The 25,872-nt window shown below is 41.6% G+C and overlaps 1 protein-coding gene across 1 annotated transcript in view; it reads left to right on the top strand.

The window, feature by feature from the left end:
• LOC126175354 (protein phosphatase 1 regulatory subunit 16A) overlaps positions 1-25,872 on the top strand; it is a 93,238-nt gene that overhangs the window by 9,165 nt on the left and 58,201 nt on the right. The window contains exon 5 of the mRNA XM_049922104.1: positions 21,196-21,424. Coding sequence (XP_049778061.1) covers positions 21,196-21,424 — 229 coding nt within the window. The remainder of the gene's footprint in view (positions 1-21,195; positions 21,425-25,872) is intronic.

The raw sequence follows: 25,872 nt of genomic DNA, 5'->3' as shown, positions 1-25,872 counted from the left end.
ACAGAGATGCTGAGTCACAGATAGGCACAACAAGAAGCTTGGCATGAATAAAGCTTTTAGCCCATAAGGCCTTTGTCAAAATTAGATCACACACACACACACACACACACACACACACACACACACACACACACACACACGACTGCAGTCTCCGGCAACTGTAGCCACACTGCGAGCAGCAGCAACAGTACATGATGGGAGTTATGACTTGGTGGGGTAAGGAGGAGGCTGGGGTCTGGAGGGGGATAGATAGTAGGGTAGGGGTGCCAGACAGTGTAGTGCTGCTGGAGAGCATGCAGGGATGAGGTGGAGAGAGGGTAGGGCAGCTATGTGCAGTCGGGAGGTTAGGCAGATGGCAGGGGTGAGGTGGGGGGGGGGGGGGGGGAGGGAGAACCGGATAATGAGATAAGTAAAAAGACTGGGTGCATTGGTGGAATGAGGACTGTATGGTGCTGGAATAGGGACAGGGAGGCTGGATGGGTGAGGACAATGACTAATGAAGTTTTAGGCCAGAAAGGTTACGGAAACATAGGATATATTGAGTTATTGCAGGGAAAGTTCCCACCTGCGCAGTTCAGAAAAGCTGGTGTTTTGGGAAGGATCTATATGGCACAGGCTGTGAAGCAGTCATTGAAATGAAGGTTGGCAGCATGCTCGGCAACCAGGTGGTCCACTTGTTTCTTGGCCACAGTTTGTTGGTGGCCATTCACGCGGACAAGACAGTTTGTTGGTTCTCAAGTCCACATAGAATGCAGCACATTGGTTGCAGCTTAGCTTGTAGATCACAGTTTTCAATTAATCAGGAGAAAATCATTTAGAAAAAGCTACTTCTGTGTGGTGCAGGATTCAGGCATTAAGGTAGGCAAATGAAAGTTAATTTAGTTTCTGAATTGCCAGTTTTAAATCACTATTTTCAAGAATAGTAAAGGTTAATTTATAATACATTACTGACTAGGACTGGTGACAAATAGAAAATGACTTGGGTTAATTACATACACAACTCCAAAAATAGTTCACTTTGGAAATATATATTAAATTTTCACGCAATTTACAGGAGTACGTACAATTTACATACATGAGAAAGTTGGCTGTAGCAATATCATCTCCCAATAGCTTGCAGTCCAGATTCATTGATGCCATCCCACTTGAGCAGGATTTGCCATTTTTTTTCTGGGGTGCTTGCTGACAGTTTAAAGGTAGGTTCACTCCCTAACTAAACGTGAAGACATGAGGGTAGAAAAACAAACACCTTTCCACTAACTACAAGTAGTATCTGTATGACAGTGGACAATCACCAAGGTCAAGTCACAAGTGGACTAACTGAAACGTCTAACATACAGAAAATTCATGCATATACGTCTCTAAATGAGAAGAGACTATTCTTGTTAATTATGTGTACTACTCCTTGTGAATCCCTCATCACCAGCTCCAATCAGTTGCTTTATCAGTGCATCAGTTATCTAATTACCAACTCAAGCAAAATAAAATTGTGGCAACAGTTTGTGAATACAATAAACTATTCTGCTACAGCGTGGTATTGAATAAATGCTTCACAGATTCTTGCTGTGGCAGATTAGTTAATCTCGAGTTTTCCACGACATTCAACGTTATTGTTAGGAGATTATATTTCAGTTGGCCATCAAAAACTAAGATCTTGTAATGTGTACAGTTGTTCGTGTTGTGTCTAGACAAGACAGTCTAGACACAAGGCGAGGAAGCCGAAAGGGCACGCTCTTAACTCACGCAGGGTCTGAAACAGGATACGTAATGAATGCTATAAAGAGAAGTACGTAGCTGCAGGAATACTTAACTAATCCATCATTTGTATACAGCATTCTTGATGATACAAGTGAGACTCTCTCTAGAAATGGTTAATGGCGCCTTGCTAGGTCGTAGCCATGGACTTAGCTGAAGGCTATTCTAACTATCTCTCAGCAAATGAGAGAAAGGCTTCGTCAGTGTAGTCGCTAGCAAAGTCGTACATACAACTGGGACGAGTCCTAGTACGTCTCTCTAGACCTGCCGTGTGGTGGCGCTCGGTCTGTGATCACTGACAGTGGTGACACGCGGGTCCGACATGTACTAATGGACCGCGGCCGATTTAAAGCTACCACCTAGCAAGTGTGGTGTCTGGCGGTGACACCACAGTTTGAGAAACAGTCATGGGAATACATGAGAGAAGTGGAAGGTGCCCAGTTTCTGCGGAAATGTTAAATTCAGTGTAAGTCTGCAGACCACTGCAAGAGACATAGTTCATATGATAGCAGATCATTTCAGCAGTTGGAGTATAGTGTTCTAGTATTACAAAGTTGCCACTGAGAGATGCAGTTGGGGCTTTGGCTCCACCAGTTCTGATGTATACAGGTGCCCTTTGCCCATGTGGAAACTGGGTCTGCAAGATCTGGAGCCCATCTCACATTTACACTCATGTTCAGAAAAACCGAACACCTTGAATGACTAGAGATAGAATGTTCATATTCGGAGGACATGTACATTAGTATGTTCTGCCGAAATGATTAGCATTTGAGCCATATCGGCCTGCAGGTTCAAGGTCAGCATTGACATTGCAATGCAACACTGCCTTCCAATAAAATGTGCCTGTTGCTGTAAACTGAAGGTTATGGATCAGTGTGTCATATGCACGAAACATACTATCAAATCAAAGAGTTTGAAAGAAGGTGCATTATTGGCATGAGAGAATGTGCTGGATCCATCCAGGAAATTTCTGCCCATGTGGGACGTTGTGTTTCAGCAGTGCAATGAGTGTGTGTAGAATGGTTTATGGAAGGCCGTAGAACACAATGAGATGGGTCAGGTTGCACCACCCAGACCTGCCACTCTCAAGAATATCAACACCTCATATGAATGACATTGCAGGACAGATCTGTGTCCTCATCATCTCTGGTGCAACAATGGAACACATTGTACACTATCAGGGGTGACTTACCGTCACCATTTATTACTGCATGAGCTGTATGTGCATCGTCCACTTCTCCGTCTATCTTTGATGAGTGTGTAGAAACAGGCTAGATGACAATGGTGTTTGGAATGATGTCACTGGGGTCAGGAATGACATCAGATAGTGCTTTCAGATGAATCCATGTTCTGTTTGTTTGAAAATGATGGCTGCATTTTGGTTCGCCACAGACAGGGGAGCGACATCACAGTGATTACATTTGTACAGTACATACAATACCACCTCAAGGTCTTATGTTGTGGGGTGCTGTTTGGTAAAACCACAAATCACATTTTTTTTTCTTCTTGTCCAGGGCACTGTGACCAGTTTGACCTATGTGAATGACGTCCTGCGACACTTTAGCCATACCCTTTCTGCACAACATCCCAGATGCCATTTTTCAGTAAGACAACGCACAACCATGTTCTGCACGAACACTTGCTTGTTGGTGTCACAGGATGTCAGCCTTTTTCCCTGGCCCGCCAGATCACCAGACTTGACACCAGTCGAAAATGTGTGGGGTATGGTGAAACAATGGGTGCAGTACAGTGACCCATTGCCAACTATGACAGATGAATTTTGGAACCAAGTGAATGCAGCCTGGATGGCTATACCACAGGATGCCATTCGCACTTTATATGCATTGATGTCGTCACACATAGAACAAGTTATCAGGGCCCATGGCGAACCCTGTGCCCACTAGGCAGCAGGACACATGCTGGACCGACGTGACTGAAATGCTAATCATTCCTGCAGAACATATTAATGTACATGTCATGTGAATATGAACACCCTATCTCTAGTGATTCAAGGTGTTCTGTTTTTTCTGAACATGAGTGTAGGTTTTGATAACATACATTGCAGCGTGTTGTCCACCTCAGAGGGAGAAGTACAGAATTCTGCTCCACACTTTTTAAATTTATATGGGTGGTGAGATAATTCCTGCCTAGAGGAGGAAAGCAATTTCAATACTCCTCTTCAAAGCTGAGAGGAGTGTAGAGATGCTCATAGCTGTTATAGTTTTGCTCTTGTCATTTGCATATGGATGATATGGAGTGGATAGTCAACATTGAGGGAACGTAGATAGACTTTTGAGCGTTTGAGTATGTATATTTTCCTGGTGTAATAAATGTTAATGCTCTTCACGGGTGTGCAGCTGGATTTCATCACCCTTATGACACAATATTCCAATGGTCCAACTGGCAGGTGAGACTACAGCTGCACACTCACACCAGAAATAAGGTAACATCAGATAATGGTAGCTCCTTTATATTCTCGGAACAGGCTCAGCGCCTGCATGAGAAGAGGAAGGGCTGCCCTCTGCAAAGCAAAGAATTGCAGTACCGGTGAAGGAGAAACTAACAAAAGTGATGAATTGCAAATTAAGATGCAGCCAGTCGAAAACCAGGCCATTTTTGTTTTCTATCTAATAAAATAGGATTCCACATTTTGTTTAAAGGGATACCTGTATCTCTACTAATAATGTCTTCGGATAATCATATTTTGATGGCTTCCTTAAGTACACAATCCTAGTAATGGAAAGCCAGAGCAATAATTTGCATCTCTTTAAATCACATATTATGCCCTTCATTGAGATAGTGTTCAGAAATGGCAGATTTTCTTCAGCCTGGAGCAAACGTGTGTCGTTGATGTTCTGCACATCAGTCATGAATCGTATAAATGGTCTGTCCAGTATAAACCTTTCTGCAGTGACATGGAATTTTATACACTCCAGGCTTCCTCAATCCCAGATTGTCTTTAAGACATCCAAGAAAGGCTCTAATTTTGGCCGAAGGCAAAAGGACACTTTTAATGTTGTGTTTTCTGGGGGTTTTGAAATTTTTGAAGAAATACTGCCCACAGAGAATAAAAAAGCAACTGACTTAAAAGTGCTCATTTTTTTTCACATGGTGGTCCAAATTGGAATGCATGAACAGTTTGGTGATTAGTATATGCATTTTGCCAGAAAACAACCTTAAGATAATCCAGTTTCAGAATCTGAAACAGCATAAGCTCTCTTGACCAGTGTACGTAAAACTCCCATGCGTTGATATGGTGGATGACAGTTAGTAGCATGGAGATAGCACTCTGTATGCATAGGTTTAGGGGATGCATTGTATCCCAAAGTCACATTTTCTTTTTTTGTATGCTAAAACCTCCAAAAAAAAAAATTAATTAATTGCCATCTTTTTCAATTTCCATTGAAAACTCGTTGTGTGGATGAAGGCAGTTAATCTAAATACCTATGAGGAGCTTATGTTCCTTGTTTCCAAGTGATAAAAATGTCATTATCAATCTCAAAAAACATTTTAATTTAAGAGTAGTAGTCATGAAAGTGGTACCTTCAAAAGCTTCCTGTTGCTGCCAATCTTTTCATGGAAGATTTTGAAGATACTGCCTTCCATACCATCGCCAATCATAGTCTCAATGTCTTTTCAAGATAAATAAATTATTGTTACAGCTTCCTGTTAGTGGGATTTGTACTTAAATGAGAGGGCAGACCTTCTGCTTCTCGCGCATGTGCAGCGGCCGATTCCCGGGGTATAAAGTAGCCACCATATCTGATGTTATCTCAGTTCCAGTGCGACTGTACAGATGCATCTCACCTGGAGATGGCAGCTAGTTGGACCATCAAAGTATCGTTTCTTCAGGATGATGAAATCCAGCTGCTGCATACCTGTGAAAATCATCAACTGCTCTTGAACACGTTTTCTGAAAACTGTCTTGAGCAGCTAGATCGGCAGCCCAGATGCAATGGAAATAACTTAGACCTTATAGCTACAAACAGTCTAGACAATATCGATAGCACCATTATAGGGAAGGGAGATTAGTGATCATCATGTCACCATAGTGACTGTGGCTACGAAAGTTAATAAATCTGTCAAGAAGGCTAGGAGAGTGTTTCTGCTTGAAAGAGCAGATCAGCAGTTGTTAGTATCTCATTTAGACGATGAACTGCAGTCATTTACTTCATGATGATAGACATAGAGGAATTGTGGGCAGAGTTTAAACAGGTTATAAATCATGCCTTAGACATGTATGTGCCTAGTATATAGATTAAGAACAGAAAAAACCCGCTGTGGTTTACTGATGAAATTAGGGAAATGCTGAGTATACTCTCAATTCAAAAGAGAACGCGCAAATGACAACAGGCAAAAGTTAGAGATTCGTGCATCTGTGAATACATCTATGTGCCAAGCATCCAACAGCTACCACCGTCATACCGTAGAGAAATTTCTGGCTAAGAATCCAAGAAAATTCGGGGCCTATTTAAAATTGCTAAATGGGTCTAAGGCTTCCCTCCCATGTCGCACATTGACCAGTCTGGTATGGCAGTTGAAGATAGCAAAACAAAAGCTGAAGTTTTAAATTCCATGTGTAAGAAATCATTCAGACAGAAGAATCATACAAACATACAGTCATTTGACCATTACACAGTCCTTTATGGGTGATATAGTAATAAGCACACTAGGCATAGAGAAACAACTGAAAGAGTTGAAAACAAAGCAGTAACCAGATCTGGAAAAAATCCCAATTCGGTTTTACAAAGATTGTCTGTGGCATTGGTCTCTTACTTAGCTTGCATTTATTGTGAATCTTTTGCCTAGCACAAAGGTCTAAGTGACTAGAAAAAAAGTGCAGGTGACTCCTGTACGTATAAAGTGTAAAAGAATGGACTGACAAAATTACAGACCAATGTCCTCAACATTGGTGTGCTGTAGAATTCTGGAACATATTCTGAGTTGGAACATAATGAATTTCCTAGAGACTGAAAAGCTTATATCCGTGAATTAGCACAGTTTTAGAAAGCATCACTCATGTGAAATCTGCTTGCCCTTTTCTCACATGATACACTGCGAACTATGGATGAAAGGCAGATTCCATATTTCTATATTTCCAAAAAGCATTTGATACAATACTCCACTGCAGACTGTTAACGAAGATAACAGCATAAACAATAGGTTCCCAGATATGCTAGTGGCTCGAAGACTTCTTAAATAATAGAACTCAGTATGTTGCTCCCGATAGCGAGTGTTCATGTTCATCAGAGACAAGGGTATCGTGAGGAGTGCCCCAGGGAAATCTGATAGGACCAATGTTATTTTCTGTATACATGAACGATCTGGTAGACAGGATGGCAGCAATCGGCAGTTGTTTAGGATGATGGTGTGCGGTGTGGAAAGGTGTCGAAGTTGGATGACAGAAGGAGCATACAAGATGACTTAAAGACAAAATTTCTTTGGCAGGTATCTCCAGTTGTAGAAAAATGTGAATGAGTAGGGGAAACAAACCCGTAATGTTCAGATACAGCATTAGTAGTGTCCTGCTTGACACAGTCAGGTCATTTAAATACCTGGGCGTAATGTAGCAAAGTGATTTGAAATGGAACGAGAATGTGAGGATTGCGGTGGGGAAGGCGAATGGTCAACTTTAGTTTATTAGGATAATTTTGGGATTGTGTGGTCTATCTATAAAGGAGACCGCATGTAGGACACTAGTGGAACCTATTCTTGAGTACTGTTCAAATGTTTGGGATCTGCATGAGGTTGGATTAAAGGAAAACATAAAAGCAATTCAGAGGTGGGCAGCTAGATTTGTTATTGGTAGGTTCGAATGGCACACAAGTGTTACAGAGATGCTTCGGAACTCAAATGGAAATCCCTGGAGGGATCTTAACATTCTTTTCAAGGAACACAATTGAGAATATTTAGAGAATTGGCACTTGAAGCTTGCTGTAGAATGATCCTATTGCTGTCAATATACATTTTGCGTAAGGACCATGAAGATAAGATATGAAAAATTAGGGCTCATATAGAGGCATATAGTTAATGGAACATTAAACCTAATCTTCCTTCCTTCCTTCCTTTCTTCCATTAAATCCCATCTTTCTTTCTCCCTCCCTCCCTCGGCACCCAGACAGTCTTTTGTGCCTCGCTTTGCGTGTGGAAGTGATTAGTAGTGGTACAGGGTACCCTCTGCCACACACTGTACAACGGCTGGCGGAGTTTATATGTATATATAGATGTAGACGTAGACGTAATCGCTTTCAGGTTGGCTTGAGGGACTTTGACTCCACCATTGATAACCTTATCCTGTTGGAGGTAGCTGTACAACTGACTTTTCTGTACAGGCATCACCTCATAAGTATTTGTTTTTTACGTTATGAATGTGTATCTACTACTTGGAAGCGTAATATCTTTGTGCAGCTCCATGAATGGGTCTCCAAGGACTTTTTCAGTCTTGATAGGTTCTCCCCTGCCACATTATATTTCAAATATCAAAATAGAAATATCATGTCTGATTGCTTTGAACGAGAGATCAAAACTAGTGGTTGAAGCGAGACTGTATTTGATATTCCTATTAACAGCAAGTGTGGAGGGTAAAAATCGTAGAAGGAGACCAAGAGATGAATACACTAAGCAGATTCAGAGGGATGTCTGTTGCAGTATGTACTGGGAGATGAAGCAGCTTGCACAGGATGGAGTAGCATTGAGAGCTGCACCAAACCAGTCTCAGGACTGAAGACAACAACAACAACATGAACAGCAAAACCTCCACATTTAGTAGTTCTGTTCACTGTTCTTTATTTGCAGCTGATTTCTCCATTTGCTGATCTTCCTCCATCCGTGCAACAACAATATGTCAGTTGTACTTGACAGATGGATTGCTGGAAGAATAGACTGAGAACAGACATTTTGAGTTTTGTACAGAGGTATGTCTTTCCAACAGAATTCATTCACTGCCCCCGCCCCCCTCCTTCCCCTTGTTTGAGTTGTCTCAACTGAGAATAGTAGACATTATTCTACATTTCAAAGAAATTGTGAGTTTCCAGGATGTTTTTATTTGATTTTAATGTTATCTGTTTGCTGTATTTTAGGGACTTGAAAACATTGTTTCTAAAAGCTGTAAATATTTTCAAAATGTGAGTAATACGAGGGTTGGAACGTAAATAGTGGCAACTATTTATTCACAACCAATACAAAAGAGTTATGTGTTTGCACCTGGTACTGTCCTTCAAAGTAGTCACCAGCGGTGTGTAGAACCCGTTGCCAGCAATGTGGAAGGTGTAGTACACCGTTAGCAGTGCCTGTTCTGATGATGGTGCGAATAGAGCAGTCTACTGCCTAATGAATCTCTGGAACAGTTCTGAAGCGAATACCACGAAGTGGTTCCTTCATCTTTGGAATAAAATCAAAGTTACAAGGATTTAAGTCTGGGGAGTATGATACAGTACTTACCAGCCCCATCAACCGAACAGAGCAGCCACACCTTGCGCTGTATGCGCCTGCGCATTCTCCTGCAAAATGATGGGTAGGTTGTGCAGAAAAGTATCGCCGTTTCTTTCGCAAACCTAGTCACAGGTGATGCTCCAAAAACCAACAGTAATACAGTGCATTCGATCTGATGTGGAGGAACATAATACGTTAGGATAACACCATCACAGTCGTACACGAGAATCACCGTAACTTTAGACCGCTCCATTCGCACCTTCAACAGAACAGGCTCTGCTAATGGTATACTACACCTTCCACATCACTGGCAACAGGTTCTACACAATGCTGGTGACTACTTTGAAGGACAGTAACAGTTGCAAACATGTAACTCTTTTGTATCGGTTGTGAATAAATAGTTGCCACTATTTAAGTTCCAACCCTCGTATTTGATGAGCAGACACATGGCAGCTGCTCCAGTTTCATAAAGATTGTGTGTGACCTCAGGTTTTTATAGATATATGATCTATGGGTCCACCAGACCTCCCTATTTAAAAACTTTGAATATGGTGCAGCATGAGGCTGTCCCCTGGGACTCGCAAGATCAACCTTGTTCCCAGCAGGGAGACTGGTGAGCTGCCACTCAACAACAGGAAACATTTCATCATGACCTTGCAAGCTTATTAAATACTACCCACACCTCTACATCTGCAAATAATACTATTGCTCACCCACCAATGAAATGAATTTTTGATAATCATCTGCAAGCAATGTGACCTTTTGAAATATCTGTGAGAATGTTACCTTTTAACGAAGATGTAGTTTATGTTAATGTTTTACATCAAGCTTGAAGCAGATGACCACTTGAACAATTTACAAGACCAGAATTGAAGAGGTGGACAAAAATAAGAAACACCAAAAAATGCAACACATTACCATGCCTTGTATGTTGTAAGAAAACCACTGGCATTCAAAACAAACTAGAGCTGTATCAGAATGGGTAAATACATGTCATGTATGGTTTTCAAGGGAATCTTTTACCATTCTTGCAAAACAGTGACAAGTTCAGAGAATGATGGTGGATGTGGATAGCGATCATGCACCCTTCTCTCCAGAGTATGCCACAAATGTTCAACACTATAGGAATCTGGTGATTGTGGTGGCCAGGGTAACTGTGGCAATTCATCCTCGTACTCACAAAAGTCATCGGGGAACTGTACTGAGCTATCTGCAGGCACTGAAGTAAATTGACTGCTGGTTTGTAACTGTCTGAGCATCCATGGTGCCTCATGTTTTGTGCCTGTTGGCAGAAGAATAACCATGTCCACTCATAAAAAGCGGAAGCAAAATAGTCCACAGCTAACAGCGTTCACTATTGGCTGCTGTTCACTCTATCGGCGGATGAGTACAATGCGCTGTAAGAAGTGGTGTGAAGCAGAAAGAGGTGCAGGCTTGTGAGTGCCATCTGGAGTCTGTGCACAGGACCGAGAGGTGCCAGGTGGTCGGTTGTGCCTGCATGGTGGCAGTTTTTGTTGTACACCAATTGCTTCATACACAATATAAATATTCCATGATATTTTAGACAGTAACCAGGTTTGTAATGGACCCCTTCGCCCCCACCCCTACACCCAAATATCAGGATTTACCTTCCACTGAATTGATTTTATATAGTGCAAAATTGTATGAGGAAGCAGTAGACGAGAAAGCTTACAGGAATATTAATGTCACATATTGTATCACACTTGCCGTTGAATCAAAGAGCTGAGCATCTGTATGATGGGGATTGGCACTGGAGGACAAGAATCCTTGGTTGGTGAAGCCAGCTTCCAGCAGCAACATGCTTCTTACTGGTCACTCCAGAGGAGCGAAGTTGACCTGACCATCATCTGAATTGGATGCTGTCCATTTATGCATGCCTTTCTTCTCCGGCAGAAGGATCCTTACTTTATTGTGCTCACAGTGTGTCACATTTTCACAGTGTGTGCTTTATGTTTTCATGAGAGCAGAAGAAAGTTTAAGTGGGGGACTACTCTAAATTTCACTTGATGAGTGAGTGTACGATAACACTTTTAAAGTTTTGTGTATTGTCCAGATTTCAGTCAGAGGCTTTTTGCTGATTATTATTGTAATGTCTTGCTGCAGAGTAACTGGTTCATCCTTTTTTAAAAAAAGATCGGGCAACCATGTTTTCTTGATTTATTATTTTAGATTCTTCTCTCTGGAATTTAAATACTTAAGGACTAAAGAAGACCGCTCACCGAAAAGGAGAAACGTTGAGTTGTCGATAGGCTCACACAGAGGAGAGAAAATTTGCTATATTTTGGAGTTATCTTTTATACACCCACACATATATGCATGCCTATACATCTGCAAGGAGGGGCACACTTCCACCCCATAATGCTGTTCCAGTCATTAAAAAAGAAGGGTCTGTGAATAATTATTACTGAATTAGAGAACTGCAAGGTGGCATCCATGTTTAATCTCTGCCATTCTCTTTTTTGTTCTAAGAGAAATGTTTTGGGAAATGTAAACCGCACCACAGTTCTTAAAAACCTCAATATAATTTTTCAGTAGCTATTTTCATAAAATTCTAAAAATTTCAAAAAAATAAATGTTTTGTTTATAATCGACACAACTTCTATAAGAGAAATGAATTTTTATTTACTGTTTCTGTTGAAACAAAACACGGTGTTAACAACAGAAAATGAACATTATAGTATCTAAGTAAGGATTTGATAGCAACTGCGTTTTTCTTTCTCCAGCAAAAATCGATCAAACAACTTGTTCTTCAGTTTTTTGGCCGTAGGACTAGGTTCTGGCCCGTCCGACCGGTTAGCCTGCTAGTTTGCTATAAATAATGCACAACGATATCATCAATACTGAGATGACACGATATTCATTCGCCCGTTCGGCAATTAATGCAGGACATCTTTTAGACTCATTGTACGACAAGGCAAGGTTCGTGCGAAAATGAACAAGTGACTTCTTTGCTGGTTACTAAAGAACTAAGTATAAAAAAGTACTTAAGAATTAACATGGAGAAAACAAGAACATGGAAAAAACTGTATACTAAAAATAAATGACACGAAGTAACGGACACAACACAGTGCTCCTGGTGGCCCGCGTGAAACTGATTTATCTGTGCAAAATAAAATACTTGCTATGTGACAATGGGTGATGCACTCATGAACCGATCTGCACTGCACTGCTAATTGTGGTAGCTACAACAGCCCCCTCGGGGTGCCATCCAGTAAGTGCACCAGGAAGTGGACACGTCAACCAGACCTTATGGTGTGCTGGTCCCCTGGAGCTGTGGTGTGCTGGTCCCCTGGAGCTGACATCCTGGTTGGTGGTGGTGCTGGAGTCAGTGTTGCCAGACCAAGTTCTGGGCAAAGCTGTGTTCGCCGAGTCTCAGTGGGGGATGGCTCATTGAAGATGTAGGCTGGTTTGACCCTGTCAGTTGTGATAGTGGCTCATTTTCCATTCACAAGAACATCCAGGGTGCAATCTCCCCTTAGTGATGATTCGATGTGGCCTGGTGTAAGGTGCCGGGAGGGCCGGTTTGATGCCATTAGTTCATAACATAACATGAGTGCATGTCCTCATGTCTTAAAGGTACCAACAGTTCTATGCCTGGACGGTTGCGGAGATCGGATTTTTCTGACATGATCACGAAGGTAACTGACGAAGGTAGACAGGTCTATATCAGGCTGTGGAGTCATATCTACAAACTCACCAGGAAGTTGTAATGACTCTCCTTACTTTAGTTCTGCAGGGGAACTGTCTAGATCAGACTTGTATAATTTTCGTAAGCCAAGCAGGACCATCAGGAGAGCTTCTGTCCACCTGGTATCGTGGCACGTCAGGGCTGCTTTCAAAGTGCAGTGCCAATGCTCTGTCATGCCATTACTGGCTGGGTGGTAGCTGGTTGTGTTGTGGTGGATCATCCCACAGAATGCTGTTAGCTTTGCGAACAAATCAGATTCAAATTGTTTACCACAATATGTGGTGATGGACAAAGTACAGCCAAATCATGACACCCAGTTTAATGTGAAGGCACACTCGAAGGTTTCTGCTGAGACATTGTCCACTGGGGCCGCTTCTGGCCAACGCATGAATCAGTCGATCATTGTCAGCAAAGATTGATGGCCATTTGAAGGTGGTAACAGTTCCATGATACCGATGTGTACGTGCGTAAAACGGGTGGTGGTTTCAGGAAAGTTTCCGATAGGCGCGTGCACATGCCAGCTGACTTTCCAGCGCTGACACTGTATACAACATCGGGCCGACTCAGCGGCAGTCTTTCTTCATCCCTGGCCACACGAAGTGATCTGAGATTAGGCGTATTGTAGTTCGTGCTCCAGGATGGCACAGGCTACGCAAAAATGGAAATGTGTTTTTCCTGAATCTTGCGGGTAAAAATGGTAATGGTTTGGCTGCAGACACGCCACAGTGCAACTTGATGCCTGTGCCAGGAATGTTGACTAACTGCAGATCCAATGTAGACTTGTTTTCCTGCAACAGCTCTTGTATTTCCGGATCTGTAAGTTGTGCTTCTGCAAGTTCCATGCAGTCTATGGTGGAGACGCTGCTGACAAGGGAGAGACAATCTGCTACTACATTCTCGATCCCGGATATATGCAGGATGTTCTTGCTGAATTATGCGATATACAGTAATTGGTTGTGCTGCCTTGGTGAACAGTTACTATTGTTCTATCAAAAGGCGTATGTCAGCGGCTTATGATCTGTGAATATGGCGAAATCACGGGCTTCCAGCTGAGAACGGAAGTATTTGATTGCCTCGTATATCGCTAAGAGTTCTCGATCATAGGTGCTCAACTTACATTGAGCTGGCGACAATTTCTTCGAAAAGAAGGCTACAGGTTACCACGCGTCATTGTTGTTCCTGAATATCTGCTGCATGAGGTAAAAGTCTGCAGTAAAAATTACACATCCCCAAAAATTGCCACAGCTCCCTAACTGTGGATGGATGTGAGATCTGTAGGATGGCTTCCACTTTGTCAGGTAATGGTAGTGAGCCAGACAGATAGATTCGGTGGCCAAGGAAATCTACTTTTGGTTGACCAAAAATAAATTTTGCTGTGTTGAAAATGGTGCCTTATTCGTCTAGCCGTTTAAAAACTTGTAAGAGATGCTGGCAATGTTCTTCTGGAGAGACTGGAAATACCAATATGCCATCAAGGTAGGCAAAACTGAATGGCAGACCATGCAACAGTGAGTCAATAAATCTCTGCCATGTCTGTGCAGCGTTTCTGAGGCCAAAAGTCATGAATTTACTTTCAAATAGCCCGTATGGCGACTTCTTCGGTGACAGGTATCAGTGTGTATGCCTTGGCACAGTCCAACACGCTGTAAAGGCGGGCACCGCTCAACGCGTAGTTATAATCGCAGAGCAACGGAACTGGGTAACGATCGGGTACTGTACAGGCGTTAAGTGCTCCATAGTCCCCACTTGGACGCCACGCACCACACTTCTTAGGCACAAGATGTAACAGTGATGACCAAGGACTACTGGAGAGTCACATGATACCCTCTCGAATTGTACTATCAAACTCGGTCTTGGCGATAGCTAACCGATCCGGGGCTAACTTTTAAATTCTATAGGATAATAGTGGCCCATCTGTGGTCTTTATATAGTGCACTGTGCTATGCTTCACTACTTTAGGCGTACCTGGAGGTTTTGTCAGCACTGGAAAATCCCGAAGTAAGGCGGTGTACTCACTGTCTGCTGCTTCAGTCAGCTTGGCAGATTGGATGGTTGCGTGGCACCGGAATCCAGCAGCCATCAGTCCAGTGATTTGGTCGACCAGGTGTTGTTGGCAATGTCAAGCATAAGGTTGTAATGAGCCAGGTAGTCCACTCCTATTATTGGCTCGGCGACGTCCACGATCATGAAGTCCCATGCAAACGCTCGGCATAGGCCTAAATCTATTTCTAAATGATGTGTACCATAGGTTACAATAGAAGAATTGTTTGCGGCAGCTAGACAGAATGATGTACGAGGCCTATACCATTGTAACATTGTTCGCAGGAAAATACACAGAGCCAGTGTCAATCAAATATTTCTTGCCTGTGTGCTGATCACTCACAAACAGATGCTGTGGCACAGACTGGCAATCAGATGAAGTGTCTACACCCAGTGGCATTTGGGTATGTGCAGAGTTTGGTACAGTGATGAGCTTGATCACCAAATCTTCCGTGATACCAGCATATCTCCTGCTGTGTTTCAGTCACAGGCGCAGATGAGGCCATTGATGATCTGCCACAATCACTGTTGGTGTTACACCGAGACATCAGTTGGCTGATCTGTTGTGTCAACATATCAACCTTTGCTGTCAGAGCATCATAGTCGGCGCACGAAACTGTGGCTGACGTGCTCACGCATTGCACAGTTGCTGCACTAATAGGCGCAGGTGAGATAGCGTCCTGTACCTTGTCTGCTAGCTCTGCCACTGTGTCTGAAGGCATTTCCGACTGCAACGCTATTATTGCTTTGATGGCAGGAGGCAACCCACAGCTCCAGATGGTTCTCAGCAGGCTATCATAGTACCAGCGTTGATCTTACTTCGTAGGTGCTGCAAGTACTGTGGCAGTTTACGATCTCCAATGTCCTCCTGGGTCAGAACTTGGTGGAGTTGTTCTTCTCGCGAAGCTGATTCTCTGCGGATAAGTTCTGCCTTGAGCCGGTCGTAGGTATTAGTCGCTGACGGCGCAGTAATCACGTCTTGCATTTCCACTGCATACTGACGATCGAGCTGGCTCATGACTAGTGCAAACTTGGTAGCATCAGCGGTTATTCCTGAGTAAAAGAAACTAGCTTCAACTTGCACAAACCACAGCGCTGGATTCTGAGGCCAAAAGAGTGGTAGTCTAACGGTGAGTCTGGACACAGCAGGGTCGGTTGCGGTCAGATTTTCTGTCATCTTACAGTATCACTTTATTTTGTGCATAATGCAGGCGATAAATGATGTCGGGGTCACCAGTTTGGCCATAGGGCTAGGTACTGGTCTGTCTGACTGGTTAGCTTGCTAGTTTGCAATCAATAACGCACAACGATATCTCCAATGCTGAGATGACAAGATCTTTAACGTCAAGGCAAGACTCGCATAAAAACGAACAAGTGACTTGTTGGCTGGTTACTAAAGAACCAAGTATGAAGTAGTTCTTAAGAATTAACATGTAGAAAACAAGAACATGGGAAAAACTATATACTAAGAATAAACGGCACAGAGTAATGGGCACGACACAGCGCTCCTGGTGGCCGGCGCAAAACTAGTTTATCCGTGCAAAATAAAATACTTGAGATGTGACACATGGGGGATGCACTCGTGAACCGAACTGCATTGCGCTGCAATGCTCATTGTGGTCGCTACAGTTTGATCATTTGTGAGACCTGTGGATGAGTTTGATACCGATCTCCACACAGTACCATTTTCTGACTTTTTTAAATTCCTTGTCGAAGAAGTAGATGATGATAAAAAATCTGCTGTTGAAAGTTGCTTTACCCATACAAAAGACAAAAAGAATCACTTGTACTAATATTGTGCATCTTCAGGTTACATGTTTCTCATTCTTCTTCACCTTTGTCTGCTTGCACCATAACTTGTGCCATGTTTGCCTTGACTGCTGTTGGAACATAAGCATCAAATGTTGATGTCACAGTTTATCAGCATCAAATAATGATGTCACAGTTTCAGGGACATACTAGAGATGACTGGGAAGGTTTTTTCTTCCCTCCCTGCAGCAGCCTTACAGATTTGCAGGAACATTCTGATAATTTATCAGTTGGATCATGAACCGGAACCAGATTAAGATGATTTAACTGCTTTTTATGCCAGAAGCCCAGCTTGTAAGTACAGTCAAGCAAGAAATAAACATTTTCTTCGTAAAGAGTTCTTCTCCGCTTGAGATAGTTGAAATTGGTCTTTAATGTGACAGTGACCTTTGTAATTCATCTAGTATGATTTACACTTTCTGGTATGTGATTGCCACTAGTTAACTACAAAAGTCATTAGTGATCCTCTTAATGTAGTTTGTGTGGAAAGGTGGTGTTCAAGAAATCCAAGAATGGTAAAATAGACATCATAAGCCAATTCATTATTACTGTATGTGTAAATCTTCATCTTAAGTTTCATCCCACCCATGGGGCTCATGGCTCTTTCAAGATTTTGTGCGTGCTGCACATGGAGTCTCGAGTTATTGTGGTCCTTTTTCCCTTCCAGACCTGCATTCCCTTCCCCATACCCTTCCCTCCCTATCCTCTGTCCTTCTCCTCAGCCCCCTCCTTCCCCTCTCCGTGTCCCTGTTTACGTCAGCCCAGCAATCCTCCTGGTTTCTGGCATTCCTTACACTTTTTTCCCTCTTACTATTTTGCTTTCACCTTCCCTTTTTGGCATTTTTGGCCCCCCTTTGGAGTTTGAACTCCCCTTCTAAACTTTCTCTCTGATGAGAGCCAATGAAGCACCATCAGCGTGTGTCCTTACTGCCTCTTCCATATTCTCCTCAGCGCCATTGTCTTTTAGTCAGTCGGTGTAATGGGGTCATTATGTACCATTTTGATTGAGCCTCCTGATAACACAGAGCTCACACTTCTGATACCTGAGCTGATACCTCCCCATGTATGCCTAGGACTAGTTGCTTATCAGTGTGAAGCATCAGAATTCCCGGCAGTGGCCCCATGCCAGATGACCTTTGTTGTTGCTGTGACGTTCAGAGGGAGAACCCCTGATCAGAGTAAGTGTTATCAAGGAAGGCACTTTGCATATTAAACACAATAAGCTACAAGCTGGCCATTCCTCTATGGCCGTCTCTTTAGTTGGGAATGGATCTTTTAATGCTGCTTCTTATAGGCCGGTGACCTTCCCTTACCTGGCTACACCCTGGGAGCAGGGCCAGGCATGCTGGTTTGGTGTGAAACCCTTTCCCTTCTACCTTGTCCACACCAGGACTGATGTGGACACTTTCACTGCCACCAAGCTGCTATTTTTTGTGGAAACTATTGAAGACAAGTTTGACAAAATAGACATTGTGAATGAGATGCAGTTAGGTTTGCTGTTGATCAAAACTTCTACTGCAGCCACATGTACCTGTAACTGTCTTGGCAACCTAACGGTGTCTGTTACTCCTCGGGGAGTCATTTTTCATAGGGACCTCGTCCTTAAAACTGATGAGGGACTCCAGGCCAATCTAGAATGGCAGGGCATTAAATTTGTTTGATGTGTTCAGAAAGGCCGTAAGGACAATCACATTGATACTGGTGCCTTTATTCTGCCATTTGAGGGAGCAGTTATCTATAAAGCAACACACAATGTGGAACTTTGAGAAACATAATCTTGGTGTTGGAAAGAATTTTATTTAATCCTTGGTAGCTGCTGCACACATCTTTGCAATATGTTGCTGTGCATGAGCCAGAGAGGTGAAGTGGATTTAAGTGTAGGGCAGATGTTGTCTTCAGCATGTAGGCCAAAGGATCCAAATGCATGATAGGAACTTACTCTTCTTGACTTATCTTGGGCTTTAAGACTATCATTCACAAAACAAGCCACTGTTGAATGATGTATGTGTTCCAACACTTTGCAAGGAATCGATATTGGCTTTGAGGGGTTTTCTCCATCAAGATTCCAACAATTTAGATTGCCAGTGAAATATCCATATATGCCCTTTGTCTCATTCACGGATATCTTACATAGTGGTTCATATATAGTGCCGCATGCTTTTCAGGGCCTCCTGGTACTAAAAATCTCATAAATTTTTCCTTCATGCCGATTCATTAGGAATTTGTTGCCCGCAGTACTCTAGTGGAAATGCACAATCTTCAGGCACTTGAAGTTTATACCATAAGATGTTCTCAGCAAGTACAGCAGAGCATATATCTTGGAAAAAATTCATCTGCTGAGTTTGCAATTTTGCATTTGTGTCAATAACTTTTGCTTCTTAGAAGATTGCACTGCTATGTTCTTTGTGTGCTCATCAATACATATATCAGGACGAATCCCCCTCCCCCTTTTCACCTCCAGCTTCACTCCCAAAAGTTCCGATTGGTCATGAAATTAAAACCACAGTGAAAATCCAATGGAGATTTGTGTCAGTGTGTTGCTTAGTGTCTCTGGTATGCCCGTCAGTCACATCACCTTGCACATGTCTTTTCTGGGCATGCAGTGAGCACATAAACATGTGTAGAACAATAATCTTTCCACCAGCCATGAAGTGTCAACCAATGATCTTGTTCAGCAAGCCGATTGTATGATTTGAGAAAATTATCTGTTCACAATTTCTTTGTTGACTGATTTGTTTCCTAACATTTCAAGGCCAGTGCTCTATACCATCATGAGTGAGAGACTACAATACCACAAACTCCTTATGAGGTGGGTTTACGGGATGCTGTCTGTCGACATAAAACACAGTGAATGGGTGCAAGCTTAATGTTTCTCCAGCAACATGATGGAGAAGAAGATTTTTTGAACAAAATTGTCACAGGGAACTAAACATAAGTCCATTTAAAAATGAAGAAACAGAAATGCAATCCAAACAATGGATGCGATCTCATTCCATGAGTAAAGTAAAGAAGTGCAAGCAAACCTTCTCAATCAAAAAGTGTATGGCTACCTGGGACCAAAAGGGCATTTTGTTGTTGGAATTCATGTAACCTGGTACGACCATCACTGCAGCCTCAAACATGTGCAACTCTTCAGTGTCTACGAAGGGCAATTCAGAACAAGCAAAGTTGAATGTTGTCATCAGGTATTGTCCTTCTTCATGACAGTGCCCAGCTGTGGAAGCTGCAACAAAGATGCTCCCGCAGCATTTTCAATGGTAAGTATTTGTTTACCCACCACCTAGTCCAGATTTAGCTCCCTCTGATTTTCATCTCTTTGCCCACACAAAATGCTGGTTAGGAGCACAAAATTTTGACACAAACAATGAGCTGCAGACAATTAACAGGCAGCCACCTTTGACGATGAGGGTAGGAAAGTTGGTACCACCCTTTGACAAATGTGTTAAAGTTGAAGTGGCAACTGTGTAGAGTAGTCACTGTAAGGTGTAGCTATGTGTTGCATTTAAAACATTTTTTATTTTCACTTATCATGACCCACTAGACATTTTCTAAAAAAGAAAACAAAAGACAAGAGGCCTCATATAGTGCAAACATTGGGACTTCACAGAGTACCTGATTTTTGTATTGCATGCTTGATATAAAGCATTGTTGCCATCTATAGTGAAAGTATCACCCATTGAAATCCAAGATCTTAATTTAGATAATAATTCCGATGCAACAGGAGGCACTCCTAACACAAAGAGTCATGAAATCTTAAGAATTAATAGTTGGTATCCTTTTCCTTGGTGCAAGCACTCCCTAGTTCTGAATCAGTAGAGCTTACTAGTAGTCATAAAATTTCACGCTGTTGGTTTCTTGTATGACCCACTGCCAGTCTAGACAGCACACAAAGCCCTTCACTACAAATAATAATGGCTACTACAATGTACACACAGTATTGTTATTACCCACTTTTCTTTTGACAACTGAAATCTCCAACCTTATAAAATTTAGCAGAAGCGTGTCCTTCATAATCCAACTTAGACTGCAGTTAACAATGTTTTATTGCTGTAGAATCTGATTTTTAAAGATAATTTACTTCCTGTCTTCAACTTTTATGGTAGATCGGACTTGGATCCATTTCTAAGAGTCTGACCTACTAAGGAAGTGGGGAAATTTGAAGAAGGGCAAAAGAGCAGTAGTATGCAGTTTTATGTAGTAAATATATACGGTAATGATAAAATGAAATCTATCAGAGCTGACAGTGTAATTCAAGAACATTTACGTGCTTGCAAAAAAACTGATCAGCAATACACACATTACAAAGTCACAAGAAATTGATTACTCTTGACACATCTTGATGATAGAATAATACTTTCCATCCAGTAATTTATTGACATGAGTAAGTGATGTGTGTATTTTTAGTAACAATATCTTGAGGTATTGTCAAAGATAAAGGTATTACTTTTCAGGGGTGCCAATTTACTGGCTGTCAATGCAGATGGAAATATGCCATATGACATTTGTGAAGATGAAGCTGCACTGGACTATATAGAGAGTGAGATGGCACGAAGAGGTGTTACGCAAGAACTTATTGATGAAACACGTGCTTCCACTGAAACTCAAATGCTACAAGATCTGCAGGAAGCTGTTGCCCTTGACCTGGATATTGAAGCTGCTGATCAGCAAGGAGCCACACCTGTAAGTTTAACAGAAGATAAGTCCTGAAATCTTACTAATATGGAAAAAAGGTTTTCACTCAAAGCTTTGATCCTAATACAGTAATCTTTTTAGTCGCATACCAACATTTTCTGCCCTACACTTTCTAGCTCACGTGGTGTACTTGATGAGCTTTGCTTACAAATCATTTATAAAAAGCAGTTACAAACAACTGATTTCAATATGGGGACAAAAAATAAAAAGTGATGGAACTCAACCTCTCATTTGTAAATCAATATTGGATGCTGCTGACGGACAGACAGACAGATAGACAGACAGAGAAAGAGACTATGATTACGTTGTTACATTGGCTACTAAATCTTGTTTTCTGTGTTGGTTAAGTACAAATCAGTTATAAAAAGCAGTTACAAACAACTGATTTCAGTATGGGGACAAAAAGTAAAAAGTGATGGAACTCAACCTCTCATTTATAAATCAATATTGGATGCTGCTGACAGACAGACAGACAGAGAGAGAGAGAGAGAGAGAGAGAGAGAGAGAGAGAGACTATGATTACATTGTTACATTGGCTACTAAACCTTGTTTTGTGTGTTGGTCAAGCAAAGACACCAATTAAAATTGTGGAAATGTAGATTTGGTTGCTGAATTTCAGCTCCCAGTTTTCTGTCTGTGTAAATTCTGTACCACATTTGCCTCATGATTAGGTTCTTGAATTTCTACTTGCTTTTTAAAATATTGATTAATATGGATGAAGTGATATTGAGCATAACGAGGGAAAAGAAGATTGGGCTGACGAGAAAGTTACTAATTTTCTTTATCAAATTGAAAAGAAACATGTTATGTTTGTTTAATAAAAAAAATCTACAAACGCCGATATATGTTCTGAATTAACAAAATCAAACTGCTTATCAACAACTATGTATTATGTTGGTGCATAAGTTCGTAGCATTTTTCCATACATTTAATAAACACAACAGATACATATAACAGAGACTTCAGGCATCAATAATATATTCCCCTTCACTATTTACATCAATCTGCCAATGCTGGGGTAATTTTTCAATTTACTGTAGAAATTGTGTGATTTTGAGGTGAAGAACTAGAGTCCTGTTCAGAGCATGTTTTCATCTAGAAAGCAAGTCCGTTGAAGGTCATTCAGTAGAGAGTAGAAAAGATGAAAATCGGAGAGCACAAGATCAGGTGAATAATATGGGTGCAGAGTGACTTCCCATCCCATATCTGTATTGTGTTTTTTGTCAGTTTTGCAGAAAGTGGGCAGTCGTTATCGTGGAGTAGCGTCACAAAGGCTGTCTTCCTGGTCATTGTTCTTGGACTGCATCTGCAAGACGTCTCAGTTGTTGACAATAAATGTCAACAGTGATGGTTACATCTCAGGAAGCAATTCGTTGTACACCACACCACTGCTGTTCCACTAGATGCATAGCATTATTTTTTGTGAATGCACACAAGTCTTAGTATGGGATGTTGCTGCTTTGTTTGGGCTCAATCATTTCATTCTTTTTGGTATGCTAGCATAAAGACACCATTTCTCATTACCAGTAACAATACAGGATAGGAATGGTGAGTGTTGTTTACATGCCACCTGATGATGAGCAAGCAGAGATGCATATATGATCACCAGCTGTTTTTTGTGATTTTGGCTTAGAGCATGCAGTAAAATACACACGGTGTATACGATCCCAGGAGATCCGGGAATTTTTTCATCTGGGAGAAAACTGGGAATTTTTTAGTGTTTTGTTTTTTCAGTGTTTTAGTTTTCTGTTAAATTTTTGTAACTTTGACTGGTAAGAACAGATACTCTAACAAAGGATATTACTGTATCCTGCTTCTGCAGAATAACACTTCAACAATAAAACATAACCGAGAGAAAAAAACAAAAATAACTTAAATTGCAAAGGAAATGTGCCATATACGACGACGACACAGTGTTCATGCAAGCGTGTGCCAACAGCAAAATGTGTCAAAGGCTTTAGGAAGACTATGCAGTACTTCATAGCAACAAACTGCCTCCGATGAATGTGAAGCGACAACTGTTTACATTAGATTCGTTTTAGCAGTTAAAACGGGCTCATGCGCATGCGCAGTCGAGTTGCGTTTGAGCAGTATATTCTCCCGCTTCTGGCTACAGGAATGTGGCTCTTGGCTGTACAAGCAGTCACAGCAAGCAGCTAGATGCTACAGGGAAAAAGAGGGTGCCAAATTCATATTATTGTGGGGGGAAAAACCTTGTTTCACAAAGCACCTAGCATCCAGTGCACGTTGGTCTATTGATTATTCATATGATTTTGAAATGCATCCCTGTAGGTTTTTGAACATTTTTGAACACATTTTAAGTTGATTTATGAATGAATCATAAGTTGATTTTTGAATGCATGCATAGTGTATGTGATGTCACTGTCAGGAGATTCCACGTCGCATCTAGAAATAAACTTTCCGCATACAAAAGGGGTGGGGCCATACGAGCTGAGCGGATGAACGCCAATCGCTGTCTGATTATGTGGTTGATTGGGTTTGCAAATGTTCAGCGTTGTTATAATTACTAGTGAAATCCATAGATTCAGACTACCAGAGTGGAAATAAATGACTAACAGGAATAACAGATGAGAAAGATTATGTATTATCTTCTTGGTGTATCCAAGAAAATGAAATTTTGACAGAAAATTTTTGGCCAGATCGCTACACTAGTAAGGACCAGTTGTACAGTCCCCGGCTAGCAGCCGCTTAAGTTCTATTCTGGAAGTAATGCGGAAAACGTTTGGTACGAATATGTAACAACACCTAACCGGAGAATAATCGCTGGGTAACTAAACCTGTGATTCTGACAGGGTTTGTGAAGTTAATCGGCGAACAAACTTTGACAATGGCAGGAAACAGCTACAGAATTCTTGATGACAAGATTGTTAGGACCAGGAAGGAGAGGAAACGGCGACATCACACAAATTATGGAAGAATAAGACAATTACAAATTTAGATAAAAATTTCGAAATACTACTTTTCGATCTCGTGCCTGAGAAACTGGTGTGTATGAATGAAATGTGAAACTATTTCCTAACATAAAGCTTTTTGCTTGTAGTAGGCCGTATAGGCATTTGATATTGGTACTTCGTGAATTATATTCTGTAGTGTTATAAAAAAGATCATTTGTGCCTAAACAGTCTCGTTTATTTGGTGTGTGTTACAAAATTGCTGGAATATTAGAAAGGCCTATTTTGTTTTATCTAGCAGACAGTGACAAAATAGATGTAATCAGAATGAGAAACCACACCAGTCTTGGGTATATTATGTATTAACAGCTTTTTCAGTCTTTGATAATGACATTTCGATTTTTCATGTAGCAAAACGTTTGATGACCTTTGATGAGGTAATAGATTCTTTTGCAGAAAGGAAAGCTCGCCATGTAAAGCTGTAGCTAGATAGGAAAAAATTCTAGGAGCTAAGGATTAAAGAAATGTGCACTTTCTTGCTTGCCTCTTGTCTTTATTGTTTTTACGTATCCTATATTTAATTTTAAGTCACACAAAACAGCAATTTATTAGCTAATAGACAGTAAAGAGTGCAATTTTTCTGAAGAGTTCTTGTTCTCCCGATTACAAATAATCCCATTCGCTATTAATTGCAAGGGTCTTTATATATATATATATATATATATATATATATATATATATATATATATATATATATATAAAATTAAAAAGAAAGATGATGAGACTTACCAAACAAAAGCGCTGGCAGGTCGATAGACACACAAAAATCTAGCTTTCGCAACCAACGGTTGCCTCGTCAGGAAAGAGGGAAGGAGAAGGGAAGACAAAAGGATATGGGTTTTAAGGGAGAGGGTAAGGAGTCATTCCAATCCCGGGAGCGGAAAGACTTACCTTAGGGGGAAAAAAGGACAGGTATACACTCGCGCACACACACACACATCCATCCGCATATACACAAGCAGACATTTGTAAAGGCAAAGAGTTTGGGCAGAGATGTCAGTCGGGACGGAAGTACAGAGGCAAAGATGATGTTGAAAGACAGGTGAGGTATGAGCGGCGGCAGATTGAAATTAGAAATTAGCGGAGATTGAGGCCTGGCGGATAGCGAGAAGAGAGGATATGCTGAAGGGCAAGTTCCCATCTCCGGAGTTCAGACAGGTTGGTGTTAGTGGGAAGTATCCAGATAACCCGGATGGTGTAACACTGTGCCAAGATGTGCTGGCCGTGCACCAAGGCATGTTTAGCCACAGGGTGATCCTCATTGCCAACAAACACTGTCTGCCTGTGTCCTTTTTTCCCCCTAAGGTAAGTCTTTCCGCTCCCGGGATTGGAATGACTCCTTACCCTCTCCCTTAAAACCCATATCCTTTTGTCTTCCCTTCTCCTTCCCTCTTTCCTGACGAGGCAACCGTTGGTTGCGAAAGCTAGATTTTTGTGTGTATGTTTGTGTTTGTTTGTGTGTCT

This window comes from Schistocerca cancellata, chromosome 3, assembly GCF_023864275.1.
Source record: "Schistocerca cancellata isolate TAMUIC-IGC-003103 chromosome 3, iqSchCanc2.1, whole genome shotgun sequence".
Taxonomy (NCBI): Eukaryota; Metazoa; Arthropoda; class Insecta; order Orthoptera; family Acrididae; genus Schistocerca; species Schistocerca cancellata.
The sequence above is the reverse complement of the archived record's forward strand: the minus strand, read 5'-3'. Positions and strand labels throughout refer to the sequence as shown.